This window comes from Megachile rotundata, chromosome 7 (assembly GCF_050947335.1).
Source record: "Megachile rotundata isolate GNS110a chromosome 7, iyMegRotu1, whole genome shotgun sequence".
NCBI lineage: Eukaryota > Metazoa > Arthropoda > Insecta > Hymenoptera > Megachilidae > Megachile > Megachile rotundata.
In genome coordinates this window covers 16,472,809-16,499,596 of record NC_134989.1, presented here as the reverse complement: position 1 = coordinate 16,499,596, position 26,788 = coordinate 16,472,809, and the positions used below count along the sequence as shown (strand labels likewise).

The following is a 26,788-nucleotide window of genomic DNA, read 5'->3' as shown; positions in this document are numbered from 1 at the left end:
GTGCGAAATAATTTCACAGAAAAAGAATTTTTGCAATATCTTTAATGGGCTATCGATATTGTAAATGATCCTTAAAGTGGATTTAAACCGCGGCCGTATATACACGTGCTATGACGATTGAGTAACATGATGTATAAATACTGCATCGCGTTGTAAAAATAATTCGAAGTTTTTATGAATAATAGTGATAGTTCACTTCTGTAGCTTCAAAATGTATACTAATATTGGACGATGTAGCGCAAGGATAATTTTTAGTAGAACATTTTCTGTAGCTACTCAAGTTGAAGCAAGTAATGACATAACTATACTTAATCAAAAATATCCAATTGATAAATGGACGAATATTACACCAAGTATTGTAGCAAAATTAGGAAAAAATTTACACATTACTCCATACCATCCTTTGTCTCATATTCGTCAACGGATAATTAACTATTTTTACATGCAATTTCATAACCGCATTGGAAATCCAGTGTTTAGTGTCTATGACAATATTTCTCCTATAGTTACAGTAGCTCAAAATTTTGATTCTCTTCTTGTACCAAAAGATCACCCAAGCAGGAGCAAAACAGACTGTTATTACATAAACCAAGATACCTTGTTAAGAGCACATACAACTGCTCATCAAACAGAATTAATTTCAATGGGATTGAATAACTTTATTGTAATAGGAGATGTTTATCGTAGAGATGAAATAGATTCCACACATTACCCAATTTTTCATCAAGCAGATGCTGTCAGATTATGCACAGTAGATGAAGTGTTTCAGAATGTGAGTAGTCCTGACGGATTAAAATTATTTGAACATAGAGGAATAGAAACTCATGAGAAACAAGGTTGTCATACTTTAGAATCAGTAAAGATAATGGAACATGAGCTGAAAACTACCTTAACAGGTTTAGCACAAGCAATTTTTGGACCAGGTACTTTTACAAAAAGAACATTTTATTAATTAGAATTTTAAAGTGATGTAAAATGAACATTTTTCACTTTAGATGCAACGTGCAGATGGGTTGAACAATATTTTCCTTTCACTCATCCATCATGGGAACTAGAAGTTTATTACAAAGATCAGTGGCTTGAAATATTAGGATGTGGTATTATGCGTCAGGAAATTTTAAAAAATATAGGAGTAACAGAACGCATTGGATGGGCATTTGGATTAGGTTTAGAAAGAATAGCACAGCGGTTATATGATATCCCTGATATTAGATTATTTTGGAGTACAGACAGTGGTTTTTTGAACCAGTTTAAAGTTGAAGATCCTAATGCAACAATAAAATACCAGGTATGAAAATTAACATTAAAACAGAATTTTAAAATAGTGATAAAATTTATCCTTTATAGCCAGTGAGCATTTATCCTCAATGCAAAAATGATATAAGCTTTTGGTTGCCTCAAGACCAAACTTATTCATCAAAAGATTTTTATGACTTGGTAAGGAATATTGGTGGTGATAGGATAGAACAAGTTATATTGAAAGATGAATTTGTCCATCCAAAAACTAAAAGAACATCACACTGTTATACAATAATATATAGACATATGGAACGTACATTATCAAAAAGGGAAGTAAACACTATTCATTCTAATATAGAAAGGCTTGCTACTGAAAAATTGCATATTGAAGTCAGATAAGAAGGGAAGTTAGATAAATTTAATTTAAAGGTAGAATGTTACAAAAGATCAGTCAAACATCAAAGGAATATATTATTTTATTTTCACATAAATTAATTGTAAATATATCATTAAGTCAAATAATGTTTATCTAGAAATAACTGTATCATCTAAGGTATGCTATACATTTTATCGATATCATTGTAACTAGTTTTACATGTTTATAATTTATGCACGAATATAAAAATCGATTTCCTCTATTTTATAGCATTTTGAATTCATGATAATTAAATTACATTATGCTTGAAAATAATTTTATTCAAAATATAAAGATGATAGAAAATGAAAAATCGCGCCTAATGTATAAAAATTAAAATTTAACTTTCGATATTTTTTTATATTTGTTAAATACATTAGAAACTGTCAAACAAAGTATCACGTGCTTTCAGTTAGTCAAGCGTCCGTGTACTATAAACTTAATATACAAAATACTGCAAATGGTATGATTGAATGTATACGATAAGCGTTAGGTGAGATTGAATAAAAATGCTATGCTGTGTGAACACATTTGAAGGATGAAAAAATCTTGTTCTTGGTTTTAATAAATAAACATTAATAATAACATATCAAAGAAGTTCGTTTTAAAATCCCTACTTACAATTATCAAAATTTGAATGCAGTTTAATTTATGATTTAAATAAATAAGGGAAGAAGTTTACAGTATATTGCATTATACGTTAATGGAACAACGGAATTTATCACTAGTTTGAAGAGAGAAAAATTTTAATTGATTCATTGCGATGATTCAATTAAAATGCTCGATATTATAAACAATGTATTAAATTATAAGATTTTGTTTCATAACTCTTTTGTCACTTTTGTACCCAATACAGAATTTCGAACCAGTAAGAATGTTGAGATTTCAACACAAAGTAAAGCTTTCCAATTGTTTGTACGATCGTTAATTGTACCAAGTGAGATTGCTGTTTAAGATAGTTTGGTATAACTGGGAGGCGAAAACTTTTTTCGTAAGAATTTTAAAATATACAATGGCATGCAGGAAATTAATGTTATCAGCAATACTTTCCACAAGAAGTCCGTGGTTTTGATAAACTCGGCATCTGTGTACAAAACAAACAAGATTCATTATTTTAATAAATTCATTCATTATTCATTAAGAATGTGCGTGATAGAAACATACCGAAATAGTCCTTAAGAACAACTAAGGATAACAGATAAAGTGCCAATGAAAATATTTCTGCGAGTATCATGATGTGATGCCATGTTCTAATCGTTAGGGCTACCATAATTAATTCCGTTAAAACAAGTGCAGTGAAGCTTATGGCGACTATATGAATGAATTCATCTTCGAACATTATAAGTGCCCCATACATTATAACACCGCCTGAAAATTTGAATAGGTACTTTTGAGATAAAAATATATTCAACTAATTTATTAGTTTTCAAAACATTACCTTGATATATGCTTATTAAAATCCACATGAAAAATGTCTTATAAGACAATGATCGACCTTTACTAAGTTCTTTATAAAGCTCCGGATAAGTGAGGGCAATTTTCCCTGACACATCTTTGTCTAGTACCAAAGAAAATACGGGAAACATTGTATATATCGTTCCGTAACTATAAAATAATTTTTATTATGAAGGTTGAAGCAGTTAAAGAAAATTTATAAATAAAATAGAAATATTTTAATATTTTTCTTACCCAACCATTAAAAATCCCTGATACAAGGACACCGAAGACAAATAAAAAACTGCAGAAAATACAGCTTGCATAGTTGAGATAATTAAACCTCTATGAATAACGAATTGACTTAAAGCGGCAGAACGCTTATAACTTCTTCGACCATGAACCAACAGGAGATTAGCCAAATGACTAAACTGAGAGATAGAAAAATCTGCCGCTAAAGAAGCCTGTCTTCCTTCAAGACCTTCAAGACCTATGCCTAAAATATATATCAAATCTAATGTAATATTCTCTTTGCTTTAAACTATAAATCTTGCAAGAACAGTGATTACCAGCATCTGCTGCTTGTATCATAGATACATCATTGCCACCGTCCCCAACAGCCGCGGTTCTCTTTCCTGTATGTCTCTGAATAAGGCTCACAACTTCAGCTTTCTGAGTGGGTGAACATCGACAGCAAACAACAGCGGGTGAACCGCACGCCAGTTCCAAGAATTCTTGTTCATAATATTGCAAACAAACCTCTAAAGAATCTCCGCTGATAACTAAGGCACAGTCTTGCTTTTTACGAAATGTGTTTAATTCTAAATGTGCGTCTGTGCGAGTTACCACTGATTTAAAAACGTGAAGACCTTGTGTTCGTGAAACTAAGCGTGAAGATTTTGCTATACAAGTTGCAGTTTCCAGTTTATCGCCTGTTAGCATCCATATCTAAGATAAAACACGAGAAAAAATATTCATGGGTAGAATTATCTTTCAGATAATATCGAAAAGGAAAGGATTGAACCTTGAATAATTTATAGAAACATACCTTAATTCCAGCATTTCTTAGTAATTCCAATGTAGGCCTGACTCTATCTTGTAATCTATCTTCAACACCGGTTACACATAATAATTCCATTTCCCTTTCCAAACTTTCAATAACCGCTGCAACTCTCGAAACACGATCACTAACACTCATTCTCGCTGCGTTATATCTGGATGCAAAAATATTTTTCAAGTAATCAGTTATTTTTAATTATTTTAACGCGAAACATTTAATAATACCTTGCTTCAAAGTCAAGATACTGCTCTTCCGTTAGATTTTTCTTCGCGACAACTAACGTTCTTAAGCCTTCTCGAGCCATATTACCACACTCTTCTTCAAGCCAATCATTATACTGCACTATTCCGGACATTACTACATCTGCTCCTTTCAAATAAAATATTATTTCAGAACTAGATTCTTCTTTGACTATTATTCCCATTCGTTTGGTCTCCGACGTGAATGGAAATATTTGTAAAATAGTATAGTTTAAAATTTTTCCATTTGGAGCTTTCAATTGCATAAAATTTAAATCGCGTTTCACCAGTGCTAATCCCATTTCTTCTGTCCATTTAACCAATGCTACTTCATCAGGACTAGAAGCCTGATAATTACGTTTCTGTTCTGGCAAATAATAATGTTGATCTGCTTCTGTTTGACTAAAATAAAAGTGAAGTGAGGATATCAAAAAACCAAGTATGAATATATATATAAATGCTAAATACAGTAAAAGTACAGTTCAGTTTGCTTAAATAACCTTTGAATAGATCCAGAATCTCCTGTTTCTCCTGTTTGTACGCTCACCGAGTCTAAGTTAGTGGATTTATTTATCTCGTCGTACACTGGTGTTACATTGTGACATAACGCCAAAGCATGTACTGCATCGTATATCCTTGTACTTTCTGATCTTCTTACTTTTCCACTGTGCGCAGACGGCTTTACCGGTGATGTTTCAGAAGTGGAAGAGTAATAGGTTTTTAGCACATTCATAACTTCGTCAAACGTCTCTTGACCATAAGATATCATGCCTAAATGCAATTTCTTGAAAACCATTTTATTCTGTGTCAATGTACCAGTCTTGTCGCTTAATAAATACGAAATGCGACCAAGTTCTTCAGGAATGGTAGTGGTTCTTACAACCGTTCCAACAATTTCCTTATCCCTCTGTATGCACCACGCGTAAAATGCTTTTCCCATATCCAAATTCACCCTTAAGCTGATCGGTATTATATAGGAGAATAATAAAACAAAACGAAACATATAACGATACCATGGTCCGTTAAAACCTTTCAAAGACATCATTACTAACGCTAATCCGATCACAGCACAAAATAAGACCTATAAAGTTAATATTTATTTTAAAAAGCTGGACAAAGTAGCAGTTACAAATATTTCCACAATTATGTGATACCTTCGTCAACTGATTTATTTCCTGATCTAATAAACCAACTTTGGATCGCGGCGCAGAATGGTTCATGAGTGATCTGGTTTCCTGTCCTGTGTACACAACAACGCCTAGCGCCGAACCTGATGCAACGGCAGTATTTGCCCATAATGTATTATCGACGCCTAAACTTTCTTCGCTGCTGTATCCATCATACTGTAAACGATAATACCGTAAAGCACCGCATATCATTATGTACTTAACGTGGCTATTAAGTTACGGAAATCTACCCTCGTAAATGTCCCAATAAAGCTGTGTATATCTTTCTGTGGCTTTTCAACATATATGCTGGCTTTTATATCAAATAACTGAGAATTATTCTCCAATTTTTGAATTGCAGGTACAGCCAAACGTAGTTTCCAATCTGTCTCTCCATCTAATTGATCTGTTCTTACAAAGCAAGCTCCAGATTTTTCTGTTGTTCGTAGCAGAACCAAATCAGCTGGAACCCTTTGACCTTTCTCCACAATTACCTTAGGAAAAAAACAATGGTGCAAATATTCATTTTACATTTACACTTAATTACACCTCTTTATTCACTTACCAAATCACCCACACGTAATTTAGAACTTGGTACTAGTTCTGGAGTATCGAAACCTTTTACTAATCTATAATATTTTTGGGCATTGACTTCTTTGTCTCTCTTATAACGTCTAAAATCATCAATTGCTTCCCGACAAATTGTAACAGTTAACACAAAACACAAAGGTCCCCAATAAGTGTACAGGTACCCTATTCGTATGTCAGGTATAAACTGAGATATAGCCATAAGCAAAAAATATAGGTTCAAGAAAAATTTAAACTGTTGGAAAAGAACCTGAAAAGCAAGATAAGGGACATTAATGTCATAATTCTACACTATATTATATTTAAAATACTTGGTACCATATCTTACCAGAGGCAAGAATGTAACAACATTGTATTTTTGATTCCTTATGACATTAGTAGGAAACTTTTCATGCATTGGCTGACCAATGTGGATAACTCTAGCTCTTAACTCACGTTCTCTACAACATCTTCTCAACATCCAGGTACAACATCTGTAATACCAAAATAACACAAGATTATGATTGACAGATATATCAAAATTGTTTATTACATTATCCCTGGTAATATGTCAATAACTGGTATACAAATGTTATTAAAAATGTTAATTACTAAACTTGGTGATGACTAAGAACTAATAATACTTAAAGAATGGATATAATAAATAAAAATGAGAAAAAAAAATTCATTTATTATAATATAGAAACTAATTTTAGTGATAGATTTTATGTAAAAACCGAGTAAAACATCATAAAAGTAATTAGTAAAATCTAATGAACTCTGGAATATAAATAATTAAAAAGAAACCGAAGGTGTTTAGCTGCAGCAAAATGTACGTCACCTTGTCCAGGAATTGTCATTTCGCGGTTTAGATATCAACGGAATATCTTCCTTCGATAGCCTTATAACATTGCTTTGTGTCTCCATTTAGATATGTCTTTGTTACAAATCATATAAAATAACACCGTTATTTAGTCTCTTGCTAAAAAATACTTGAAAACTATCACTCAACGTTCAACAAAATTTCGTCGTGATATCATAATATCCACGGAGCAGGCGCTTACAAGACGAATTCGCCTACATAGTTCTTACTATAGCAACTTGTGTATTTGTATTATACATTTCATTTACGATAAAGCAATTCTAACATGCTTATACAATTTCTCAATGTCTAACATTTATTTACATACTTTTATTAACAAATATAAACATTTAATAATTACATTTATTACATTTATTACGCGTTATTTTCATAACAATGAGTCAAACGGAGCGTTATGTACTGCGCAATTGATATAAATACCATCTAAGAATGGTACTAGTTAATAAAAATTAGAATAAATTTTACAAAACTTAGATTTTAATTAATATCAAATGCAGTAACATATATTTTGCGGACATATATTATTAAAAATGATAAATAACCACTTATTTATATAAAACTTATAGTCTATGAAAGTTTTTCCAAATTAAAATATTCTTTATATCAAACAATTTTCAAATAAAATATGTGACTCTTACTTTTCAAATTCATTTTCATATTTATAAATACATTTTCAGTTTTTCGCATTAATTTGGTAACCCTTTATTACATTTGTTAAGTTGGCTACCATTAAAATCAGTAATTTATCATTACATATACGCAACAGAACATCTTCCCTGTTTGGTTTTTTATTCTAATATCGAATGTAACTTACCCGCAAAAGAAATTTTTTAGGAATATGGAACAATCGTTAATTCGCCGTCTTCTTGATGTCAATAATCGTATACTATCTTCGGAAGGTTGAAGAAGATAATCAGTTTCTTCGTCCATTTCAAAATCCCGCTCATCCGAGCTTAGACGTAATGGCATTTCTTCTAACCGCATATTTCCAACAAGTCACTGGGTAAATTTTCTTTCCAATTTACCATAGATACACGATTATTATCATGGTCTTCATAATATACTAAATATTAGCACAACGTGTATATAAATATATACGTACGATACGTACATATATTCTTTCCAATGACGAAACTTGCTATAGATAAATCTTGCTTTTCTTAGGAGGATATATCGTACGTGTCACATGATACTAAAACTTACACCATCTAAATATATCATACGTCTATAAGTACGTAGGTTTACGATTTAGTAATTTGTTTTTTGATTAAATAATATCGCGGTTTTTAGTAAATAAGTCTTGCATCTCTTTTCTAATTCTTCGTTAGAAAAATTGCAAGTTACACTATAAACTGACATTATATCGGTCAATTCAACGATCTTGTTTGTTTACGAAACGTGTACATATACATGTACCATGCATGCATACATGTATATGGTTGGTTCTTCTCCCATACGTAGGTGTACGCATCGCGAAGTGTCATTTAAACAACGATAATAAGAAGGTTTGCAACTAAGCGATCGCGTCATTTTGATTTCAAACAAAAGTAGATTTAAATCTGTCGGAATTCTGATTGATTCTTAAACTAGCTTTCAGTCAATTTTGATCGCGTTGTTTCGAACAAAGATTACAGTGTACGCGGCCATGTTAAACACTCGTCACTCACGTGGTGTTATCTTCGTTGCACGCATGCTTATATCTTTTAAAGTACATTTTCAAGAATCATGTTGATGACAGGTCACAAATTTACATTTTATTTTTTTTCTATCGTATAATGTATTTTTATTTTTGCGAATTTATGAGTCATATCATTATTCAAATGTGACTCCATAAATTAAGCCTATGGTTTTAACTGTGTCTTCAAGAACTTTATCTTCTTTTACACTATCAAGCATTTTATAGAAAAGTTTCATACAAGTTTCTTTTTCGTTTTGCCTCATGAAACTTATTGCCAAAGAAAACCTATTGCATTTACTTAGAGTACTTAAAATATTAATAATGGTTAGAACGTTATCCCTGCTTGAAACACTTTGCAGACATACATTTATTATGTCTACAAGCAACGTTGAAGGGATTTCTATCCAAAATATCTTATCGCGCAAATTGTGTCTGAAATAACGTTAATGCATGAATATTTTATTATTAATAATTAAATCAATTATCTAGAAGGTGTAATCTCATACCTTATATTCTGTAGATAATTAAATTTTTCTTCATATGTTTCAATAGCTTGCCAAGCTCGTACAAATTGTTCATATGTAGTAGGTACTTGTGTTTCAAAAATGTTGTTGTCTTTTGATAATTTTAAATCATCCTTGAATCTTTCTCTATTTTGTTTGTCAAATGTTAGCATTGTGTTTGAGTTATCTTTATTAGCAATAGGATTCCAAGAGCCATTTGTTGTAGGTTGAACATCGGTGTGTTCTAAAGGTTTCAGATGGGCTGCCAGTACCTAAATATAAACTCATTTAATTGGAGTACTTGGATCTGTAGATTTATAGCCTTATGGTGAAAGTATTAGTACCATCTGTCTAAAATCCTCGTATCTAGGCACATTTTGCTCAACTGCTCTTAATTTGGCTTCATTTTGTAATTTATATAATTCATCTGCTTTAAGCGCTTCTTGAAGTTCCAATTCTAAACTTTTATAATTTATCTTGCTTCGTAATTTACTCATTTTTGAAACTCTGATCACATAAACTATTTGATGTTACAAATGGTTCTTAACTGGAAGTAATACACTATGAAATTCAGGAAGCAAATGAACATTTGTTACTAGTCACAGTAAATGGTTACTATAGTTACCACTACAGATATAACTATAGTATTAACAAGATAAATTCAGAAAATAAATTTAGAGATAAGATATGATTGAAATATTTTATTGGATTGTACATAAAACATAATTGTACAGAATGAATGTCTTTATATTTATAGAATAAAAATAATACTATAAAGTAACATTCTCCTCTGTTATTGTAGTCTTTTCTTTTGTTGTTTTAAGTTGCCTCTTTTTATATAATCTCTCATGAGTCCTCTTCATTTCCAAAATCTCCTTCATTTCTTCCTTATCTTCTTCCTGAAAGATGTCTTTGGTTACATTAATAGATTTGAATGCCTGTGCAATTAATGCTTGTTACCGATTGATTTAATCTGAGCACCAATGCTCTGCGGCCATCAGACATTGGTTGAGAATAATCCATCAATTTTTTAAGCCTTTCTTGAGGACTTACTCCTCTTTCTACTACCAAAACTATACGTGCCCACTAAAATATGAATTCTAATAAGGACATAAAAATACAAAAGATGATAGAAAAGAAAGTCAGATACTTGTCTCTGCCATTCATTCCTAGTTTCTGCAATCTTTTGATACGTATTCCCCATCATAGCAATCAACATGTTCACAAGTAAGATAGCAACAATAGCCATGTATACAACAAACAGAAACTATCATGAAACAAATTTTTACATTAAGTATTCATTGGAGTGGACAAATTTGAGGGTAGGAAAGTACCACCTTGGCTTCCATTTCATGTCGGGTCCTCTCAAATGCACCATAGTAATCTCCAAAGTTTGTCATACTCATTAGAAACATTGCCATGATGCTTTCTATTGGTGATGGCATTGGATTGCTCACTGAATCATCAACACCTTCTGGCGTGTTTGGATTATCAAAAGATAGAAATATGATGTAATAAGCTGCAGGAAAGAAAATAGCATGAAAAAAGATGAAGAGGAGGTAAAACCAGGAAAAGAAGAAGAAGAAGAAAAAGTTCATGACTGGAGTAGAAAGCATTTATCATGTATGCTACATATTAAAAAGTGGCACTCAAATAATGAGGCAGAATTTGCAAAATTATATAATAAGATGGTACGGTATTAACTTGGCAAGATATCAGTGCAATAATTCGTGTCAATGTCGCTCTTGATGTGGCAAAGATAACGATCAAGTCATAATGCAATATTTCTATGCTTTATCCAGAAATTTCACGAACAAGAAGCATCTTTAGTGTCTCAATTGAATTGAATGATCGTCTTCCGATCTAGGTTTTATTTTTAACCATGATCTACGCTCGAAAGTAAAATGCAGTATCTTTTATCGTGTGCCAAAAGTTTCAGGCCAAGGAAGAGGTGCGATCGTGACAGAACGAAAACGTGTGTCGACTGCGAGTGGAAGCGTTATCGGCAAGGTGTCTCGATCGAAAATTCTATCAAAACGCTTTAAAGAAGTTTACCTTGAGAAAATCCAATTACAAAGACCAAATAGATGGATACGAACCGAAGTAGGTCGCCCATGATCATTCTATAGATCATCACGACGAAAGGGCCGACCGTTTTGAAACCTCTGCAGAAGAACAAAAAATATGGTGCTGTAGTCAACATTACTACCACTGCTAGCACATCTTCCACTTCGTCAGCACAGGATAATCTCAGAAACGGAAAAGAGAGCAGTATGCAACAGGAGAAGAGAAACATTACTCTCGATGGTACAGTCATCTATAAATTAATAACGCGATTAATAAGGCTTCTGTTAGTTAACTGATTTTTTATTTGAAAGAAAGCTTCATTACCAGATTTTCGATGAACATGTTGAGACCTAGAAACCTGGCCTCTCTTAGCGCTGCAAGAATGTAAAGAATAGCTGCGATTTCCATAAATATTTCTGCGATTAATCGGATCTTCGCGGATGCGGTGGTCAGTTGCATTAATCGGCATTCTGTGGTAAGATCAGTCCACCTTATCAAAAAAGAAGAGCGAACTGTGCGAAAAGTTCTTCTCATCCTTGTCGAATTTTTCAGAAAGTTCCTTGGTACATACCAATCGCTTTTATTATCAGCCTCAAGCAGTACAGAATTGTCAAACGAAAACTTCGTCGTGGAATCAACGTCGGCGGTCTCGTTCAAGATGCTAGTAGAATAATCAGTGTCATTTTCGCGGAATAAATGTTTGTCAAACCTGGCGAGTTGGGAGCTGTTAAATGGCTCGTTTTTGGTCTCGTTCCCATTCAATATGTTCTTCAGATTAGACATTATGTGGGTTACGAGATCGAGTTTTAGATCGTCAAAGCGAGCCGTCGCGTTCGAAGGGAAATTTAAATTCAGGGCGTTTGTCACAATTTCATCCAAGGACGACGAGAGGCTCGCTTCGAGAAACGTTTTTTGATTCGTAACTGGAATAAAATTTGGAGGAGGATCTGGCAATTTCGGTGTGGTCGATTCTGTAGTCGGAGCAGTTGTAGCAGTCGATGTGACCGAAGGACCAGGTCGAAGAGTGAAACTAATCAAGTAAAGAATAAAGTAAAAACAAAATAGGAAGAACTGGCGATAAAATCTGGACTTTACAAAGGTGTTCCACTTCGCGTTTAACAGGTCAACCATGGTACCATCCATTAGTTCCAAGTGCTCATCCTTTTCCTAAAGAAGAAACCTTTTCCTAAATGAGAAACACGTGTACAATCAGAAGCAAAAATTAACTCACTCCAAAGACCACCAGATTCAGGGCGGAAGTGTGGCTGATGCTACCAGTGTTCACATCGATAGTGTCCACCTGCGAGAGGGGATAAGCCGCACACGTAATGCTGCCAATCTGCCAATAAATCTCCCTCTCGATGTTCAAAATGTGAAAAAACATTTCGATCCTTGCCAGCTTCGCCGATAACGTCAGCGGTGTCAAATGTTGCGCGTTTCTGATCGATAACGATGCTCCTACCTCGTACGCCATATCGAACGTGGCCTCGTACAAAAACTCACCGTTACCATTAATTAAAAGCTTTCAAAGTGATTGCAGAGCTTACCATCTTTTCATAGATCACCAACATGTGCAGAACCGTGTTTCCATTGGTGTCTTGCTTGTCGGGATCTGCTCCTCTAGCGAGTATCAATCTGTAGCACTCTTCTTGGCCCAAACACGCAGCGAAGTTTAATGGATATTCGCCCCAGTAAACGTATCTGTACAGGAGGGAAAACTAGAGATATCATCCTATATAACTCTTGAAACGTTCTGCATTCTACTTGCGATTACCCGCTGTAATTCGTTTCGGGAGCCACGCAAACCCATTCGTGGTCCACGCTGTCTGTTCTCGACGCTTTCTGATCCTCCGGACACATAAAATTTCCTACGCATCTTTCGTGTACGTCGGCGCCGCTGTCCAGAAGGAACTTTACCATAGCCGGGTCTTCGTTCACTATAGCGATGTGTAATGCATTTTCACCTACGATAAAAATTATGTATGCTTATCTATACTCTGGGTAAGAGTAGCGAACAACTAATTTGTAGCAAAAAGAACTGAGCATGAGACTAGGGGAACTAAATGGAAACGTGTCTGTTAGAAATATTGATAGTATAAATGCTTGCAGCTGTACAATTTAAAATCTAGTTTGTTGATTAACTAACCATAGTATTCGTCACTGATATAGATGTCATTGATGAGCTTAGGATAGAAACGTAGTAAACGTTTAGCCAGATCGGTGTGAATAGCAGTCGCATGTAACATGCATAAATGCATAATCGTCTCTCCTACTGCTCCTCTTTGACTCAAGCTCCAGCAGACCAATCTGTACTTGCTTTTATCTGATACATATACAATCGAACACATGTGACGTTTAAAGTTTTGATACTTTCTTTGTATAATGTTATTATTAATGTATGTACAATATATGTTCACCTATCTTCGTTTCGTCCACTTCTTCCTCGCCCATATCCTTGTCTATGTCGTAATCAGCCGGATTCTCCATAGCCCTCAATGGTGGAAGCTGCATACACGCACAATGAGAACTCTTGTTAAGCGATATGTTCGTTTTCTTACCATTTTATGCTTCGGGCGATCTTTATTCCGCAGTAAAACCAACTTTTCGATCGGGATCCATTTACCTTTACCCTTATTGTATAAATACGGCTCCACTTTTGTTCTTAGAGCGTGATCTAGTTCAGCGTACTGTTTAGTTTGCGTTGCTCTTTTCATCATGTCCACTAATAAACCACCACCTGTATAAGAATCGAGTTCTGTTACACCTTTGTTCTCTTTAGCTGCCTCGTCGACGAGTATAAAGTCACGATCACGAGATTTGTACCGATTGAGTAGTTCGGAGAAAGATAAAAATCGAAAGAACAAAAGATAAGGAAACGTTTGTTATAACAAAAAATTTGATATTCCGTTCGAACGAAATATCTTTACCTTTTAAATCGACCAGCTTGTAAAGTAAGATAGAAGAGGAGTCTGTTTGTTTCTTCACGCCGCTAGTTACGTTACTCTCCGTGTTCCCCATGATTTTGTGAATTAATTTTATTCGATGATGTTAACGATCGAAAGTGATCATTCTTTTTCGGAACAAATAGAGCCCACAAACATCGGGAATATATTTGGTCTCCTCGTTACCATAGAGTAGTTATTCGACATCGATCACGCAAACACGCTTCGATATATGTTCGTACATATTTTCCATTCTTTAATGATTATTCTTATTTCGTAACTAATTGAAAAGATACAACCGAGAAAAACATTGGTAACAGGAGAATGCAAGGAAAAAACCAAGTAATGACTATACTTACTTTTATAATCTCCTGCATTATGGAATAACGTGGGTTTATCAAGTTCTGTTTTGCTAGAAATAAATCGTATGAAATGGTAAGGTTTTTAAACGAGTATTCGACTGCTTTGCATTTTACTCAATTTTATGATACATTAAGATCTTTGCAAAAGATTAAGATTTAGTTCTGTAACGAAAAAAAAATATTCATCTTCTCCAGGCTCCGGAGGGATTCGAACCCTCGATCTCCTGTTTACTAGACAGGCGCTTTAACCAACTAAGCCACGGCGCCTCGTTGAAAGGTGTTTTTTAGCAACAGTTCATATTATACGATCAAGAATAAATAAATATAAACATTCTATTTGTTTAAATACTTCATAAAAAATTGAAATCTACTTCTTTCTCCAACTGTACATACATATTTCAAACGTTTCACTTATTACATCTACACTTCACTATGTATTTCATAATTGAACTTACGAATCTGGGATTGTTTAAACATTTTTATACATTCCACGCGTTAAATTTTATACGAAACGATGTTCAATACATGGTCTTCGAGGAAGGTTCCAAAGAAATTATGATACATACTAATTGACCGATACGCGCCGAGTACAAATTGTAGATATTAGGCGTTAAAGATTATAATTACAGCAAGACAAATATAGTCTCAAGAAAGCAGACATATCACGCAGATTAAGAAACTTCTGCTATCACGGCTCGTTGGTCTAGGGGTATGATTCTCGCTTAGGGTGCGAGAGGTCCCGGGTTCAAATCCCGGACGAGCCCGTGGTTTTTTTTTCGCTTTTTACATTCTTCAATGTGTTTAACTATTTACCGATTCAATTTTCCTACATTATCATGCGTATTCCAATTGAACAAACTACGACTTACTAGATCGTTACTTTCCATTAAAGCCACATATCAGGAGTACGATTAGATTTAAAGCCTGATAATTGTTAAACTTGTCTCAGGTGATTTATCACTGAAACGAATGAATTACTCGTACACGTGAGTTAGCAAACGTTGTTATCGTTGAGTCGCGTCTCGAGACGATCGCGGACGAGTTTAATCAGAGACCTTAACGTATCCAAGGAATGACGAATCCGACGGAAGAACTCGTAAGGAGATCCGTTGAGAAGACGAGAGGAAACCGAAACGCGATGTACCGCGAGACGCTAACATTTAGTTCGCGTTTACCTAGCGTGTTCACGGGCCAGTTAGGCTCGCGCTTTCGAGCCGCCAGCACCGACTTTTATACCCTTCTAATCTTTACCGATCGCGAATCTGTCACTTCGAACTTTTCTCTATTTCGCGGACTTCATTTTCGTATCCTATCTTCGGATTCGACCACTCCTTTATTTTCTTCTCGATTGCGTTCTCCTTCGCGTTATCTTGTCTTTTAATTTTTCCATCAAACTTTATCAAGATTCTCTGTCACATACATCAACATTCTTCGAGTATACAGTCAACTTTCGTGGAAGAAGGTTCTGACATTTAACTTCTGGACCTCGAAAATCCTGGACCACGAAACAAGTGACAGGTAAGTGCTACACAATATAACATAATTTGTCAAACTTGTCTTAATGTTTTTGGCTACCGTTCGCGATATCTATAGCTCTGGTAACATTGTATTTTTATCCGTAGTATCTAAAACAAGACCGTCAGATTATATATACATTTGACAAATTATGAAATTGTACGTCGATGCGTCAACAAGCTTGAAAATTATAAATACGCGTCATCGCCTTCCGAAGAACTGAAATACACATTTATAACATCAAAATGTTTTGATTTTATGTTACATTTTTCGCTACATTTAACTTCGATACTCGCAGGTACTTTACTTTTCGCGGTTTGAATTTTCGCGAACGTTTTTAGCGGGAAATTTGACTCGCGTCGCGTCGATAAGTTTAACCCTTGCTGATCATCGCGGAATTTCCCCAGTGTTTCTCTGCCTCATTACTATTACTAGTACACAAAATTTCTACTCAAATTACCTATATAGTTCAAGGAGAAATATCCACAAACACGAAAGTTGCGAAAACATTTTTTTCACATTACGATATATCTATAACAATTCGAGGCACGTCCAGAACATCTTGTTACGAATACGAGAATTTTTGCGATCCCGTACGCGTATGTATATCGTACGCATCGTGACGAGACTCGAAATGATATTCTCTTTCGAGACGTTATCTTTCTCCTGTTGTTTCATTCAGAGTACCACGGTTACGTGTTACGAAAATCATCTCGATGACAATGGTATTATTTCCAAACATTGCGAGGCAACTGTGTATAACTTTACAAGGACGATATCGATATCGACTGATTCATAAAATCAATCGGAATGTAATTTCCTGTAAATTGAAAAGAATTCATTTCTTGCTTCATAGAAGAGTAAAACGAGATGTGACACAAGGGAAGAGATTCTATAGAATTGTCCTGCTTTTCTAAGATCGGAGATGAGGAACCAAAGCGTTTCGTGCGAGCTTACGTCTCCGCCCAAAACAGCGATATCGTTCTCCGAAACGCATCGATACTTATAAACAAACGATTCTTAAAATTGAATTCATAAGACAGAAAGAACGATCGGAATTTGGGGCAGCGGGCGCATACGCGTTAATATGACGTTCGCGTTATTTTTAGCGCGAACAATTTGAAGGATCGCGTATAAGCATTGGCGCGCCGTACGATAAACGAATTAAAAAGAGAATAAAGGACCAGCGGGAAAGGGAGGGAGAACGGACGAGAAAGCGCGGAAAGAGAGAGAAGATTTGAAATTACGAATCGTAAAAATAAGCGTCGCTGGAATATCGGCCAAGCTGTTGTTCGTTCTCGTTTGTTTGATCGATACGCGTATATCCGAAAAAGATCTCGGTCCTGAAACGTTTGGATCCCGCTTAAAAATATACGATGTCGTTAACGGGTTTCCGTAACCTCTTTTCCTCGATCGAGTCATTTTTAAAACAGCCTCCGATTGCATACGCATCGCTATAATTACATAAGGATATCCGCGTAACCTTTCCGAAATTAAGTCTGTCGAAGCGAGTGGTTTTTCTCGCGAACGGATGCGGCGATCATTAGCAAGTTTATTTACATCGATGTTTGTCGGAATTTTAATTATAACGCATCGAAGAAGTCGTTTGTTCCGACGTGACGCGACGACGATTCAACTTTGATATCTCGCGTTACGCTATTATGTCATCGTGTTTATCGATTCTCCTTAACAGCGATCTTCCATTCGTTACCGTATCGTTGAGCAGCTCGTTTAATCACCGCGTTCTTCGCGAATTAACCTACTTTTTATTCGAAATTACGCGATAAAGAAAAGCCAGGTTTCGCTCGAGAGCGAGATAAACAGCGGTAGCGTCTACCGAAACGATAACCGGTATTCGCGCGCGGCAATTAACTTAGGTGTACGAATTCGATTCGTTTTAGCGTTCTACCTTTTATTGCGGACCAGTCTTCCACAAAAAACAGTTTAAATTTCAAAGGATTCGAGCATGTTCGCATGACGCGTGATCCAAATATAGATTCGGACGTACATCGTACCTTCGTTTCGCGAATCGACGATAACGATCGTTTATTTGTACAAACGAAAACACTCGTCCGAATCATATACGAGAACCAAATAAATAAATAAAAAAAAAAGAAACGTTTTAAAAATCGATCGAAAAGATTCGAAGGAATCATCGCGCCTTGTTTTGACACGCACGAGTTATCAGGAATGCGAAAAATCTATCAGTCCTCGGTATTTGTCATTGACGCGTAGAAATCAATCGAACCGACTTCTCCGAAATTAAATAACGGATCGTTCTCGAACGATCGACGGACGATAAACGATCGCATAGTTTTCCATTGACTACATTCGTAGTCATTCGAGTAATACTATCTCTGACGTCAAGCTTACGGAACACCTTAGAACAATTACTTCTTGTATCCAGCTGGCTCTCCGTTCGAGGTACCTGCTTCGTTCGTACACTTTCACGGTCAAGATTATTATTTCGATCCTAGTTCCTGTCCTTGATTCTTTGGCAGTAACGTCGGTTTCTAGCTTCGTTGATTACGAGAGTATGCGTTAATCGTCCGAAGGGTCAGACACATATTAAAACGTAGTAGGTAGATGGATGCGCGTCGTCGCGTCTGTTCCTAATGACACGAAACGGGTCAAGATCGTTTTGCTCGTCCGTTCGCGGATAGTCGCGCGCTAACTTATAATCGTGCTCCTAGATTCGTGACGCGATTCGTGATTTTCTTATCCTATATTCCGCATTAGAACGCTCATCAACGTCCCAGAATTTTCAACCTCTTGCATCCTATTCGATGCTTAACGTCGCGGTTCAACGATTTTTTGCCATTATAATAGCAAACACGCGTTCCAGTCTGGTAAATACCATCGATATTGTAATACGCTCGATAACGACTCTGCATAGAAAACGAATGACGTCGTTGTTCGACTTCGCGCAAGCTATCTCGTTATAGGAGGTACCATCGTTTCACGGTCAACGCTGCTCTTCTACCCTGTTTCGTGAGAGACAAATTATGCGCGTGACATTTAAAGCGACAGAGCAGGAATCATTTGAAGCGGTTCCAACAAACCGTAGACCGGACGACGCGTTTTCGTAAAGGCTAGCGTGGACTTGACACCGTTATCGTGCCAGTTGTTACCGAATATTCGCACCGCTTACGCATCTTGAAACCGGAATAAAATGACAAAACAACGAGAAAACACGATGAATCGACCTTCTGCGCGCTGAGTTGGATCCTTGGTCGCTAGCGAACTTGACACGACAGAAAATGTAGGAATAAAATTAACCCATTGCAGGAAACGCATCAAAAATGCGATCGTGGGAAAGCTTGCGGAGCGTCGTTTTCTTCCTGCTGCTGTCCGTCGTGAAAGGATTGCCAGACTTTACGGGAATACGACCCGGTCCGTATTGCGCCGAAAGATATCCACGGGGCAGTTGCTGTCCGGGTCGTCAGGATGACTGCAGCGCTCCGATTCTCACCACGTTATGCTACTGCGACGATTTTTGCGACCGGATCAGGGAAGAGGACTGTTGTCCGGACTACTGGAGCCACTGTAAGGGAATCGAGCCCAACATCACCATACCACCGCCCCCGGAAATAAGACGTAATTAACGAAACTCTATTTAGAGCTATCGAGACCACTATTACCAGCTTCTAACAAGATTTTCTAAAACGATATATGTTCGTTCTAGAATGCCTCTACCAAGGGAAGTACTACACTCATGGGCAAACTTTTAAGAGCAACTGCAACGTATGGTACGTTCTTCATCGTTGCGAATTTGCAACATTTTTCTGTATCTTCATTTCATTTCCTCAGCAAATGTTCCGCGGTGGGCAGACGCGCAGAGGTACTGTGCGAGCAGAACCGGTGTTTACAGGAGCCAGATTTGATCGACGAAGTGAACGCGATGCCATTAAACTGGAGGGCCCGAAACTACTCCGAATTTAATGGCAGAACGTTGAAGGACGGCATGCGACTCCGCTTGGGCACGTTGAATCCATCGCGATCGGTAAGGATTCCATCGCTGACTGATTCTCCAACGTGATTTGTACGTTCAATCAACTTGGTTCGATAGGTTTACCGGATGAACGCTGTGCGACGAATTTACGATCCGGAATCCCTGCCACGTGAATTCGATTCCAGGATCCGTTGGCCACGGGACATATCGAAGATCACCGATCAAGGATGGTGCGGTGCATCCTGGGCAATTTCCTCCGCACAGGTCGCGTCCGATAGATTCGCGATTATGAGCAAAGGCACGGACGCTGTTGAACTCAGCGCGCAACATTTGCTTTCTTGCAACAACAGGGGACAACAGGGTTGCAGCGGAGGGCACTTGGACAGAGCTTGGATGTTCATGCGCAGATTTGGGTAATTATACCTCCTTTCTTCTAGCTTGCTATATGTTTAATTTTTGAATGACATTATTTTTGGTTTTTCAGATTGGTCGACGAAAACTGCTACCCATGGAAAGCGAGCACCGAGACGTGCAGACTTCGAAAGAGGACCGATTTAAGAAGCGCTGGTTGCGCTCCTCCGCCTAATCCTCTTCGAACAGAATTGTACAAAGTGGGACCCGCTTATCGACTTGCTAACGAGACAGACATTATGCAAGAGATTCTTACGTCAGGACCTGTCCAAGGCAATTATTTTCTCTTTAATTATACCGATCGCTGACCGATGAATGACGTTATTTTATTTTATAGCCACGATGAGAGTCTATCAAGACTTTTTCTCCTATGAATCCGGAGTGTACAAGCACTCGGTAACGGCGGAACTCTACGAATCCGACTATCATTCGGTTAGGATAATCGGATGGGGAGAGGAACCTCCCACGTACTCTCGCAATACACCGCTTAAATATTGGGTAAGTTTCGGAGAAAATGAAAATAAAAAGAACATTTTAACATGACATGTTCTATTTGCAGCTGGTCGCCAACTCTTGGGGTCAGCAATGGGGCGAGAACGGCCTGTTCCGAATTCAGAAAGGCACGAACGAGTGCGAGATCGAATCGTTCGTGCTGGGCGTATGGGCGAAGACCGTTTAATTTTGGGGAAAACGTTTCCTCGTCGCGATACCGAACTGTTACGCTTCCGAACGACGCTCGTCGTTCGCCGAAAACTTTAATGACGGACTAGACGAATAGACAGTGCATTTATCGAATCATCTGCTGCCGATCAGTGTTCCAGACTGTCGTTCAATACCGCTCCGCGCGGTAGGACTCAACCGTCGATATCATCTACGAAGCGATTAATTTCTCGTTAGATCGTATTTCTAGTAATCGCGTTGTATCGATTCGTGGCAAATTGCGAATGAATTTGCGCGAAATCACGATTGCCAAATACTTTCTAATCGTACGATACTTGTGTTTACGTATGCGAATGACAACGTAATATTAACGTTATTAATAATAAAATATCAAACACTTATTTAAGCATCGCTCCTACTTCTTACCGCGTCTGTTCGTAACAGATATTAGTGCGTAAACAGATGTTCAGTGAAATGAAAAAGCGTTCGATGAAAGGATGCAAGAAAATTGCTCGAAACTAGATCATTTTTATTGGTCATCGTTAAGAAACGACAGTTGCGCAATATTGCTTTCACGGGAACTGTCTATGAAACGGAAAATCTGGAACGATGAGTCGATCGTTCTCTTCTCTACGGTTCATGTCGCGTTTCAGACTACAACGCTGCGTCGACTAGTTCTGCAACGTGGATCGTACACTTCCAATTTGTCCCTCGGCGTGTTCATCGCGGAGTAGTCTATCGGAAAGGGTACGTTGCCCCGACTCACGCAGGAGTCCGTCATGCCGAGGAAATGTTCGCCCGGACCGAAAGGACCTCGACCGAACAGGAAGTTGGCGTATACCAGCTGATACTGTGGCCAACGCAAACAATGATCCCCGTTCTGAAGAAGACAGAAACAATCTCTATTAATATCCTTACTAACAAGTAGTTTACAAGTAGTAAAAACTGTTTACCGAAGTCAACGAATCATACGCGGTGTCCAAACACTTGGATATCCTGTCGGAGTCCAAGCCGACGACCGATCCATAAAACGCGGCGAGTTCGTTCTTAGAGATGATTCCGTTCGCGGAGCTGTTGATGGCGAGGAAAAATATTTTCGGTAAAACCTTCAGCCAGAAGGGGATGTCGTCGTAAGCTGCGCCACCGGCTGGAGCGACGATTCTCGCCCACCATGATAGCCACTCTTCCAAACTGATCTTTCTTCCTCCGTCTCCCTCGTAGTTCTTTTCCCGGAGAATCAGTTCGGCTAACCCTTGCTCGATTTCTATCAGTCGCAGGTACTCTGGTCCGTTCCATGACCAGTCCGCGAATCGCCTCAATCGCTTTCGAACATGAAACGCAGCGCCATTTTCTATCGCGTAAATTCGGAGACAAATAAAAAAGTAGATACCTCTGAAAACATTCGGAAGTCTTTTCTATTAATGAAACCATCTTTATCGTGGTCCAGGAGGTACGTGAAAAAGTGAGAGAATTTGTCCCGTTGAATGGGCGCCAGGTCCGATACTTTCCCTCCCTTGGCAGCCTCTTCGAGAGCGATGAGGTTCTCGTCGCTGGGATACCGACTCACCCAAGTCGCTGTGTTTCGATAATACAAATTGAAAAAAACAAAAGACGAGAAATGGAAAGGAGAGGTGCTTAATTAGGTCATTGTGGCGATAACATATAGTTACGCTATTTTTCTTTTTACGCATTTCTTTACATCCCGCGTTATGAGAGCTTACTCCTAACGTGGTAAGAGCTTACTCCAAACGTGTACGCTCCAACTGGGATGTTGTTCCAGTTGCTTGTCAGAAACTGGAACGATAACTTGGTCGATATTGGTGGAGACGGCACGCCACCTCTTCAGCAAATCCTTGGTCCTGTCGCGAGTGCGATCGCAAGCCTGTCGCCAGTTGGTGATAAATTTGCGCGGTACTTTCAACGCGTTGCTCTCCTCCAAACCGAGGTCCTGGCTGCCAGCAGAACTTCTACTTCGGTCCACACTTTCAACTTCCGTACCGGTTGCTTCCGCTGTCTCCTGCATCGAAGGATAATAAATCGGGTCCTTTATACTATCCGAACGACTCTCCATCGTGAACTACGACTCCTTACCGACTTGGCATTTTATTCTCGCTACCTCTCCTAAAATAATCAATTCCTCGACCAGAGGTCACCGGGTCGCTCGATAATAGACCGTATTAACCGTTTCCACGACCGCGTAACGTTTTAACGCGTTTTACAGACGTTTTCATTTTAACTCGTATATAATACTAATTTATACTATCAATTTTCATTACCTATTATCGTCAGTCATTATTGACCCATCAGAATCATCGATTTTAAAAATAAGTTCACCGGTATACATATATGTCCACACCCATAATTTGTCGCAGTGCATGGTCCTAAAAATAAAATACAATATATATCCGCACGAAAACAATTTTTATGTTTTCTACACAATTCATTTTATAATTTATCAAGAGTTTCAAATAATATTCAAAAGCAATTTAAAATTACTTTTAAACTTTGTACTTTTGAATTTGAATGTTTCTAATCGATTCATCGATCGTAGTCACTGAATAATCGAACAATTGATTGAATCGAAAATTACCTCTTCCGCCGCAATTTTGTCGATGGCCTTGTCGCGATTTTTTCTCTGCAGATGTCGTCGCGTTCGACGTTTATAGCGGGGAGTGCGCCGCCTCTAACATTGTTGGGTCAATGGTTTGATACACCGGTGCCATGATGGAAATACGTTCTTTCTTTCTGCTCTTCTTGCGTGGGGTGAGTGCTGTACGTTGAAAATCGTATTTTATCTCAAGAATCCGAATAATTTTTTGAACTAACGACAAAGGAGATTCATTACCAGGCTTGCTCATACAGAATATTCATATAATTTTAAGTATTTTGTTAATGGGAATGTTGTATTTATTGTTTCACTAAAGCTAACCCATATTTGCGCTTGGCTCTTTCAACGTGCTCGACAATACGACAAGATTTTATGTTTTTATAACAAATAGTTTCTTCTGTTTGAGTATTAATTGCTTGTTGTTGAATTTATCTTCATAATTTTTATCATTTTTATTCATATTTATGTGATTTTTCTAATTTGGATGTTATAGGGTCGTCCCCACCTTTTCAATAATTCGAAATGGGTGCATACAAGTATATGCAAGAACTCTATCGCAAAAAGCAAAGCGATGTACTCCGCTTTTTGCTTCGCGTCAGATGCTGGCAATATCGTCAGTTAACAAAATTGCATCGTGCCCCGAGACCATCGAGGCCCGATAAAGCTCGCCGTTTGGGCTACAAAGCCAAACAAGGTATACTCAATAATTTTATATAATGTTCAAAGTTATTGTGCACGTTTTAAGTTTCTTTATCATAATTATTGTATATGATGATACACCATGCACCACTCTTACGGAATTATGGTGATACAATTTATTGTATTTACTGATACTACTTTTGTTTAATTTTACTATGTTAATTTTAACAAATGCATTAAAAACAAATGAGAAATTTTATTCTGAATACGCAGGTTTTGTAATATTTAGAATTCGAGTACGAAGAGGTGGTCGTAAACGTCCAGTCCCTAAGGGTGCAACATATGGTAAACCCAAAAGCCATGGTGTTAATCAGTTGAAACCTACCAGGAAATTACAGTCTGTTGCTGAAGTGAGTACAAATTTTTTTTCTTTTTCTTTGAAGTATCTAACAAGAAATGCTTCTTTAATGTTCAATCATTTTTCAGGAACGTGTTGGTCGCCGTTGTGGTGGTTTAAGAGTTTTGAACAGCTATTGGGTAGCTCAAGACTCTTCCTACAAATACTATGAGGTTATTCTGGTTGACCCTGCGCATAAGGTAAATTTAATAACATTCAGCTTATTTGTAGGTACACGTTTACGAAAAATGATGATATCTTTATATTGTTATTATTGATAAATAATGATACTTTAATCTTCCTTGGATGTCTGAAGTGTAAAATCTATAAAATTTTGTTAGTGTGACAAGAAACGATACACGACTAATTTTTATGACACTCGTGTTGCAGGCAATTCGTAACGATCCAAAAGTTAACTGGGTGTGCAATGCGGTTCACAAACATCGTGAACTTCGTGGAAAGACATCAGCCGGCAGGAGTTCGCGAGGTTTAGGAAAAGGACATCGTTATTCACAAACTATTGGTGGTTCGCGTCGTGCGGCTTGGCTGAGAAGAAACTCTTTATCGCTCCGCAGGAAGCGATAAAGTTTTTAAATATTTATAATATTAATTCTTGCGTGGACGAGATACATCATTTCATTGATATGTTACAATCTCTTGTATCAATATTATGGTATATCCTGCGCGAAATAAACATCTTTTTCTTAAAATTTACTTTGATCATTTTCCTGATACCCATAAAAAAATGCAAACTTAAATTATTTATATAAATTTAATTCACTGGTAAAACACATGCGCGTAGGAATATGATACACAATAACCTTTTAGAGTTTGTTTAGTTAATATTTTCAGTTCATGTGTTGATTTATATGCAAATTTCATTTTGAATCACAAGTTTCATTGTTTTATTAAATTCGTTAATACTAGAATTTAGGGAATCATATACGGTAACTTTTGTATTTATTCATAAAAGAGAATTGGAAAGGATCTTTATTGTCCAGGTCCAGATAAGGATTTATCCATAAATTTTTTCTTTGCAAAACATAACCACCATTTACTTGGTTTTCCATCTTCTCCATACACTTTCTCTACCAGTCTAATGCCAGTCTCCTGTCTTATTTGTTGCAAATACTGCCTCATAGTGTCTACCAAGAAAGAAATACTATTCAATATACAATGTACAATAAATTTCTTTTTAATATAAGATGCAACACAAGACTTACCAGCTTCAACAGGATTGTTTGGTTTAGCATATACAGAGTTCAGAGGAAAACCTGGATCACCAGGAATATCAAACTTTGAAATAGCAAGAGAATACATCTCATTTGTTGCTTGAGCATGAGTCGCACACTTCTGTAATCTCTTCAAGCATTCAGTAATGTATAACGTAATGTAAATTAAAACTCTATCAGCCTCGCTCTAAAATAACAGCCTCATTATAATATTATTTTAATACTGAGTGTCTATGGTATCAGTACCTTAATTTCGTATGTTCGAAAAAACACATTTGCTTTAAAAAAGTATAATGCTTCGTCGATTATATCTAAGTCTTTGCCGTTAAAAGGTGGTGCAGGACCCCTAAAATGGGTCCTAATTGGCAAAAGTGCCATATTACCAATGTTTCCATTATGTTCTACAAAACTTGAGTGATACGCCTAAAATAAGAAAAAGAAATTAAACAACATTGTCAGATATTACATTAAAAAATATATGAATTTCAAAAGCCAGTACTTTAAGTAAGTCGAAGGAGACGCCCTAAATATAATATGTGAATTTTCTGAATCATAATGCATCATTGAAGGAGTTACTTACAGGCATACTGATAAGACTATTTGCAGAGTGTTTTACTTTAATAAACACCCGTTAATATATCACTTTAAAAGAACATATTTTTCTCTATATTTTTATATACATACATATAATACAGTATACAGCAATTGCATATCACATTACAGTTTTGTTTGAGGAATAACAAAATTGACAGTGACAAGATGACTCGTTATAAAGGCGAGTTTAGATGAAACGTATAAAGTAGGAACGAGAAAGAAACC

At 36.8% G+C, this 26,788-nt stretch overlaps 8 protein-coding genes, 1 long non-coding RNA gene and 2 other non-coding genes across 23 annotated transcripts; 5 read left to right on the top strand and 6 right to left on the bottom strand.

Moving 5' to 3' along the window:
• Window positions 1-69: 69 nt before the first annotated feature.
• Window positions 70-2,251, top strand: PheRS-m (Phenylalanyl-tRNA synthetase, mitochondrial). The gene is made up of 3 exons (XM_003706159.3): window positions 70-923; window positions 996-1,288; window positions 1,348-2,251. Exons 1-3 carry the CDS (start codon window positions 212-214, stop codon window positions 1,636-1,638), a joined length of 1,296 nt encoding a protein of 431 aa, XP_003706207.2. The 5' UTR covers window positions 70-211; the 3' UTR covers window positions 1,639-2,251.
• LOC100878463 (putative phospholipid-transporting ATPase IIB) lies at window positions 1,698-8,127 on the bottom strand. 2 transcript variants are annotated; one of them, XM_012291996.2, is made up of 13 exons: window positions 7,818-8,127; window positions 6,470-6,614; window positions 6,119-6,391; window positions 5,805-6,047; window positions 5,542-5,730; window positions 4,888-5,468; window positions 4,373-4,789; window positions 4,137-4,302; window positions 3,658-4,036; window positions 3,344-3,584; window positions 3,093-3,259; window positions 2,819-3,022; window positions 1,698-2,738 (listed from the first exon to the last, which is right to left on the bottom strand). In XM_012291996.2, the coding sequence occupies exons 1-13, from the start codon at window positions 7,985-7,987 to the stop codon at window positions 2,605-2,607; spliced, it is 3,309 nt and encodes a 1,102-aa protein (XP_012147386.1). In that variant the 5' UTR covers window positions 7,988-8,127; the 3' UTR covers window positions 1,698-2,604. The 2 variants fall into 2 exon arrangements, with proteins under 2 accessions (XP_012147386.1, XP_012147387.1); XM_012291997.2 differs by lacking the exon at window positions 7,818-8,127 and adding an exon at window positions 6,962-7,325.
• Window positions 8,128-8,755: 628 nt separating this feature from the next.
• On the bottom strand, window positions 8,756-9,872 carry LOC105663397 (dynein axonemal assembly factor 19). Its single transcript, XM_012291999.2, has 3 exons — window positions 9,529-9,872; window positions 9,188-9,456; window positions 8,756-9,113 (listed from the first exon to the last, which is right to left on the bottom strand). The coding sequence occupies exons 1-3, from the start codon at window positions 9,679-9,681 to the stop codon at window positions 8,816-8,818; spliced, it is 720 nt and encodes a 239-aa protein (XP_012147389.1). The 5' UTR covers window positions 9,682-9,872; the 3' UTR covers window positions 8,756-8,815.
• On the bottom strand, window positions 9,871-14,316 carry nan (transient receptor potential cation channel subfamily V member nanchung). Of its 8 annotated transcripts, none has more exons than XR_013038793.1 (14): window positions 14,179-14,316; window positions 13,810-13,988; window positions 13,669-13,756; window positions 13,398-13,574; window positions 13,026-13,215; window positions 12,799-12,952; window positions 12,483-12,737; window positions 11,823-12,418; window positions 11,576-11,741; window positions 11,240-11,501; window positions 10,522-10,703; window positions 10,335-10,451; window positions 10,145-10,284; window positions 9,871-10,094 (listed from the first exon to the last, which is right to left on the bottom strand). XR_013038793.1 is itself a non-coding variant. In XM_076533700.1 (14 exons), exons 1-14 carry the CDS (start codon window positions 14,267-14,269, stop codon window positions 10,062-10,064), a joined length of 2,616 nt encoding a protein of 871 aa, XP_076389815.1. In that variant the 5' UTR covers window positions 14,270-14,316; the 3' UTR covers window positions 9,871-10,061. The 8 variants fall into 8 exon arrangements, 5 of the variants coding, with proteins under 5 accessions (XP_076389815.1, XP_003706172.2, XP_076389814.1 ...); XR_013038792.1 differs by having other exon boundaries at window positions 9,871-10,083; XR_013038794.1 differs by having other exon boundaries at window positions 9,871-10,083; window positions 10,335-10,367.
• On the top strand, window positions 10,723-14,856 carry LOC143264836 (uncharacterized). 4 transcript variants are annotated; one of them, XR_013038797.1, is made up of 5 exons: window positions 10,723-10,875; window positions 10,987-11,051; window positions 11,118-11,491; window positions 11,567-11,726; window positions 11,804-13,673. It is a non-coding gene; the product is annotated as an uncharacterized LOC143264836 (long non-coding RNA). The 4 variants fall into 4 exon arrangements; XR_013038796.1 differs by having other exon boundaries at window positions 10,987-11,491; XR_013038799.1 differs by lacking the exon at window positions 10,987-11,051 and having other exon boundaries at window positions 10,738-10,875.
• On the bottom strand, window positions 14,749-14,822 carry TRNAT-AGU (transfer RNA threonine (anticodon AGU)). The gene has a single exon. It is a non-coding gene; the product is annotated as a tRNA-Thr (tRNA).
• A 391-nt stretch (window positions 14,857-15,247) lies between the features above and the next one.
• Window positions 15,248-15,319, top strand: TRNAP-AGG (transfer RNA proline (anticodon AGG)). The gene has a single exon. It is a non-coding gene; the product is annotated as a tRNA-Pro (tRNA).
• A 4,053-nt stretch (window positions 15,320-19,372) lies between these two features.
• On the top strand, window positions 19,373-21,494 carry LOC100883821 (tubulointerstitial nephritis antigen-like). The gene is made up of 7 exons (XM_012292010.2): window positions 19,373-19,667; window positions 19,756-19,819; window positions 19,881-20,073; window positions 20,140-20,435; window positions 20,507-20,706; window positions 20,771-20,931; window positions 20,993-21,494. Exons 1-7 carry the CDS (start codon window positions 19,373-19,375, stop codon window positions 21,110-21,112), a joined length of 1,329 nt encoding a protein of 442 aa, XP_012147400.2. The 3' UTR covers window positions 21,113-21,494.
• A 107-nt stretch (window positions 21,495-21,601) lies between these two features.
• On the bottom strand, window positions 21,602-23,316 carry LOC100876553 (uncharacterized). Its single transcript, XM_003706143.3, has 4 exons — window positions 22,837-23,316; window positions 22,484-22,668; window positions 22,047-22,415; window positions 21,602-21,973 (listed from the first exon to the last, which is right to left on the bottom strand). The coding sequence occupies exons 1-4, from the start codon at window positions 23,162-23,164 to the stop codon at window positions 21,743-21,745; spliced, it is 1,113 nt and encodes a 370-aa protein (XP_003706191.1). The 5' UTR covers window positions 23,165-23,316; the 3' UTR covers window positions 21,602-21,742.
• A 409-nt stretch (window positions 23,317-23,725) lies between these two features.
• On the top strand, window positions 23,726-25,447 carry RpL15 (ribosomal protein L15). Of its 2 annotated transcripts, none has more exons than XM_003706135.3 (5): window positions 23,726-23,856; window positions 24,195-24,395; window positions 24,614-24,750; window positions 24,827-24,937; window positions 25,128-25,447. In XM_003706135.3, exons 2-5 carry the CDS (start codon window positions 24,224-24,226, stop codon window positions 25,320-25,322), a joined length of 615 nt encoding a protein of 204 aa, XP_003706183.1. In that variant the 5' UTR covers window positions 23,726-23,856; window positions 24,195-24,223; the 3' UTR covers window positions 25,323-25,447. The 2 variants fall into 2 exon arrangements, with proteins under 2 accessions (XP_003706183.1, XP_012147385.1); XM_012291995.2 differs by having other exon boundaries at window positions 23,731-23,865.
• Window positions 25,448-25,680: 233 nt separating this feature from the next.
• Arpc3A (Actin-related protein 2/3 complex, subunit 3A) lies at window positions 25,681-26,757 on the bottom strand. Its single transcript, XM_003706125.3, has 4 exons — window positions 26,550-26,757; window positions 26,216-26,392; window positions 25,961-26,156; window positions 25,681-25,882 (listed from the first exon to the last, which is right to left on the bottom strand). Exons 1-4 carry the CDS (start codon window positions 26,553-26,555, stop codon window positions 25,728-25,730), a joined length of 534 nt encoding a protein of 177 aa, XP_003706173.1. The 5' UTR covers window positions 26,556-26,757; the 3' UTR covers window positions 25,681-25,727.
• Between the last annotated feature and the right edge of the window lie 31 nt (window positions 26,758-26,788).

Excerpts from the sequence above, each read along its gene's own strand:
- PheRS-m (XM_003706159.3), top strand. The coding sequence starts at position 212 with ATGTATACTAATATTGGACGATGTAGCGCAAGGATAATTTTTAGTAGA. Across the intron at positions 924-995 it reads ACAAGCAATTTTTGGACCAG|ATGCAACGTGCAGATGGGTT; the intron begins GTACTTTTACAA and ends TTTTCACTTTAG. Across the intron at positions 1,289-1,347 it reads ATGCAACAATAAAATACCAG|CCAGTGAGCATTTATCCTCA; the intron begins GTATGAAAATTA and ends TATCCTTTATAG.
- LOC100878463 (XM_012291996.2), bottom strand. The coding sequence starts at position 7,987 with ATGCGGTTAGAAGAAATGCCATTACGTCTAAGCTCGGATGAGCGGGAT. Across the intron at positions 5,731-5,804 it reads TTATTGGGACATTTACGAGG|TATGATGGATACAGCAGCGA; the intron begins GTAGATTTCCGT and ends TATCGTTTACAG. Across the intron at positions 5,469-5,541 it reads AAATAAATCAGTTGACGAAG|GTCTTATTTTGTGCTGTGAT; the intron begins GTATCACATAAT and ends TTAACTTTATAG.
- LOC105663397 (XM_012291999.2), bottom strand. The coding sequence starts at position 9,681 with ATGAGTAAATTACGAAGCAAGATAAATTATAAAAGTTTAGAATTGGAA. Across the intron at positions 9,457-9,528 it reads ACGAGGATTTTAGACAGATG|GTACTGGCAGCCCATCTGAA; the intron begins GTACTAATACTT and ends GTTTATATTTAG. Across the intron at positions 9,114-9,187 it reads AATTATCTACAGAATATAAG|ACACAATTTGCGCGATAAGA; the intron begins GTATGAGATTAC and ends ACGTTATTTCAG.
- nan (XM_076533698.1), bottom strand. The coding sequence starts at position 14,269 with ATGGGGAACACGGAGAGTAACGTAACTAGCGGCGTGAAGAAACAAACA. Across the intron at positions 13,757-13,809 it reads ATCGCCCGAAGCATAAAATG|CTTCCACCATTGAGGGCTAT; the intron begins GTAAGAAAACGA and ends GCGTGTATGCAG. Across the intron at positions 10,084-10,144 it reads TGCTCAGATTAAATCAATCG|GAAGAAGATAAGGAAGAAAT; the intron begins GTAACAAGCATT and ends GACATCTTTCAG.
- LOC100883821 (XM_012292010.2), top strand. The coding sequence starts at position 19,373 with ATGCGATCGTGGGAAAGCTTGCGGAGCGTCGTTTTCTTCCTGCTGCTG. Across the intron at positions 19,820-19,880 it reads AAGAGCAACTGCAACGTATG|CAAATGTTCCGCGGTGGGCA; the intron begins GTACGTTCTTCA and ends TCATTTCCTCAG. Across the intron at positions 20,436-20,506 it reads ATGTTCATGCGCAGATTTGG|ATTGGTCGACGAAAACTGCT; the intron begins GTAATTATACCT and ends TTGGTTTTTCAG.
- LOC100876553 (XM_003706143.3), bottom strand. The coding sequence starts at position 23,164 with ATGGAGAGTCGTTCGGATAGTATAAAGGACCCGATTTATTATCCTTCG. Across the intron at positions 22,669-22,836 it reads TTGGAGCGTACACGTTTGGA|CGACTTGGGTGAGTCGGTAT; the intron begins GTAAGCTCTTAC and ends ATCGAAACACAG. Across the intron at positions 22,416-22,483 it reads ACTTCCGAATGTTTTCAGAG|CGATTGAGGCGATTCGCGGA; the intron begins GTATCTACTTTT and ends CATGTTCGAAAG.
- RpL15 (XM_003706135.3), top strand. The coding sequence starts at position 24,224 with ATGGGTGCATACAAGTATATGCAAGAACTCTATCGCAAAAAGCAAAGC. Across the intron at positions 24,396-24,613 it reads GGGCTACAAAGCCAAACAAG|GTTTTGTAATATTTAGAATT; the intron begins GTATACTCAATA and ends CTGAATACGCAG. Across the intron at positions 24,938-25,127 it reads TGGTTGACCCTGCGCATAAG|GCAATTCGTAACGATCCAAA; the intron begins GTAAATTTAATA and ends CTCGTGTTGCAG.
- Arpc3A (XM_003706125.3), bottom strand. Across the intron at positions 26,157-26,215 it reads TTCGAACATACGAAATTAAG|AGCGAGGCTGATAGAGTTTT; the intron begins GTACTGATACCA and ends CTGTTATTTTAG. Across the intron at positions 25,883-25,960 it reads AAACAATCCTGTTGAAGCTG|ACACTATGAGGCAGTATTTG; the intron begins GTAAGTCTTGTG and ends CTTTCTTGGTAG.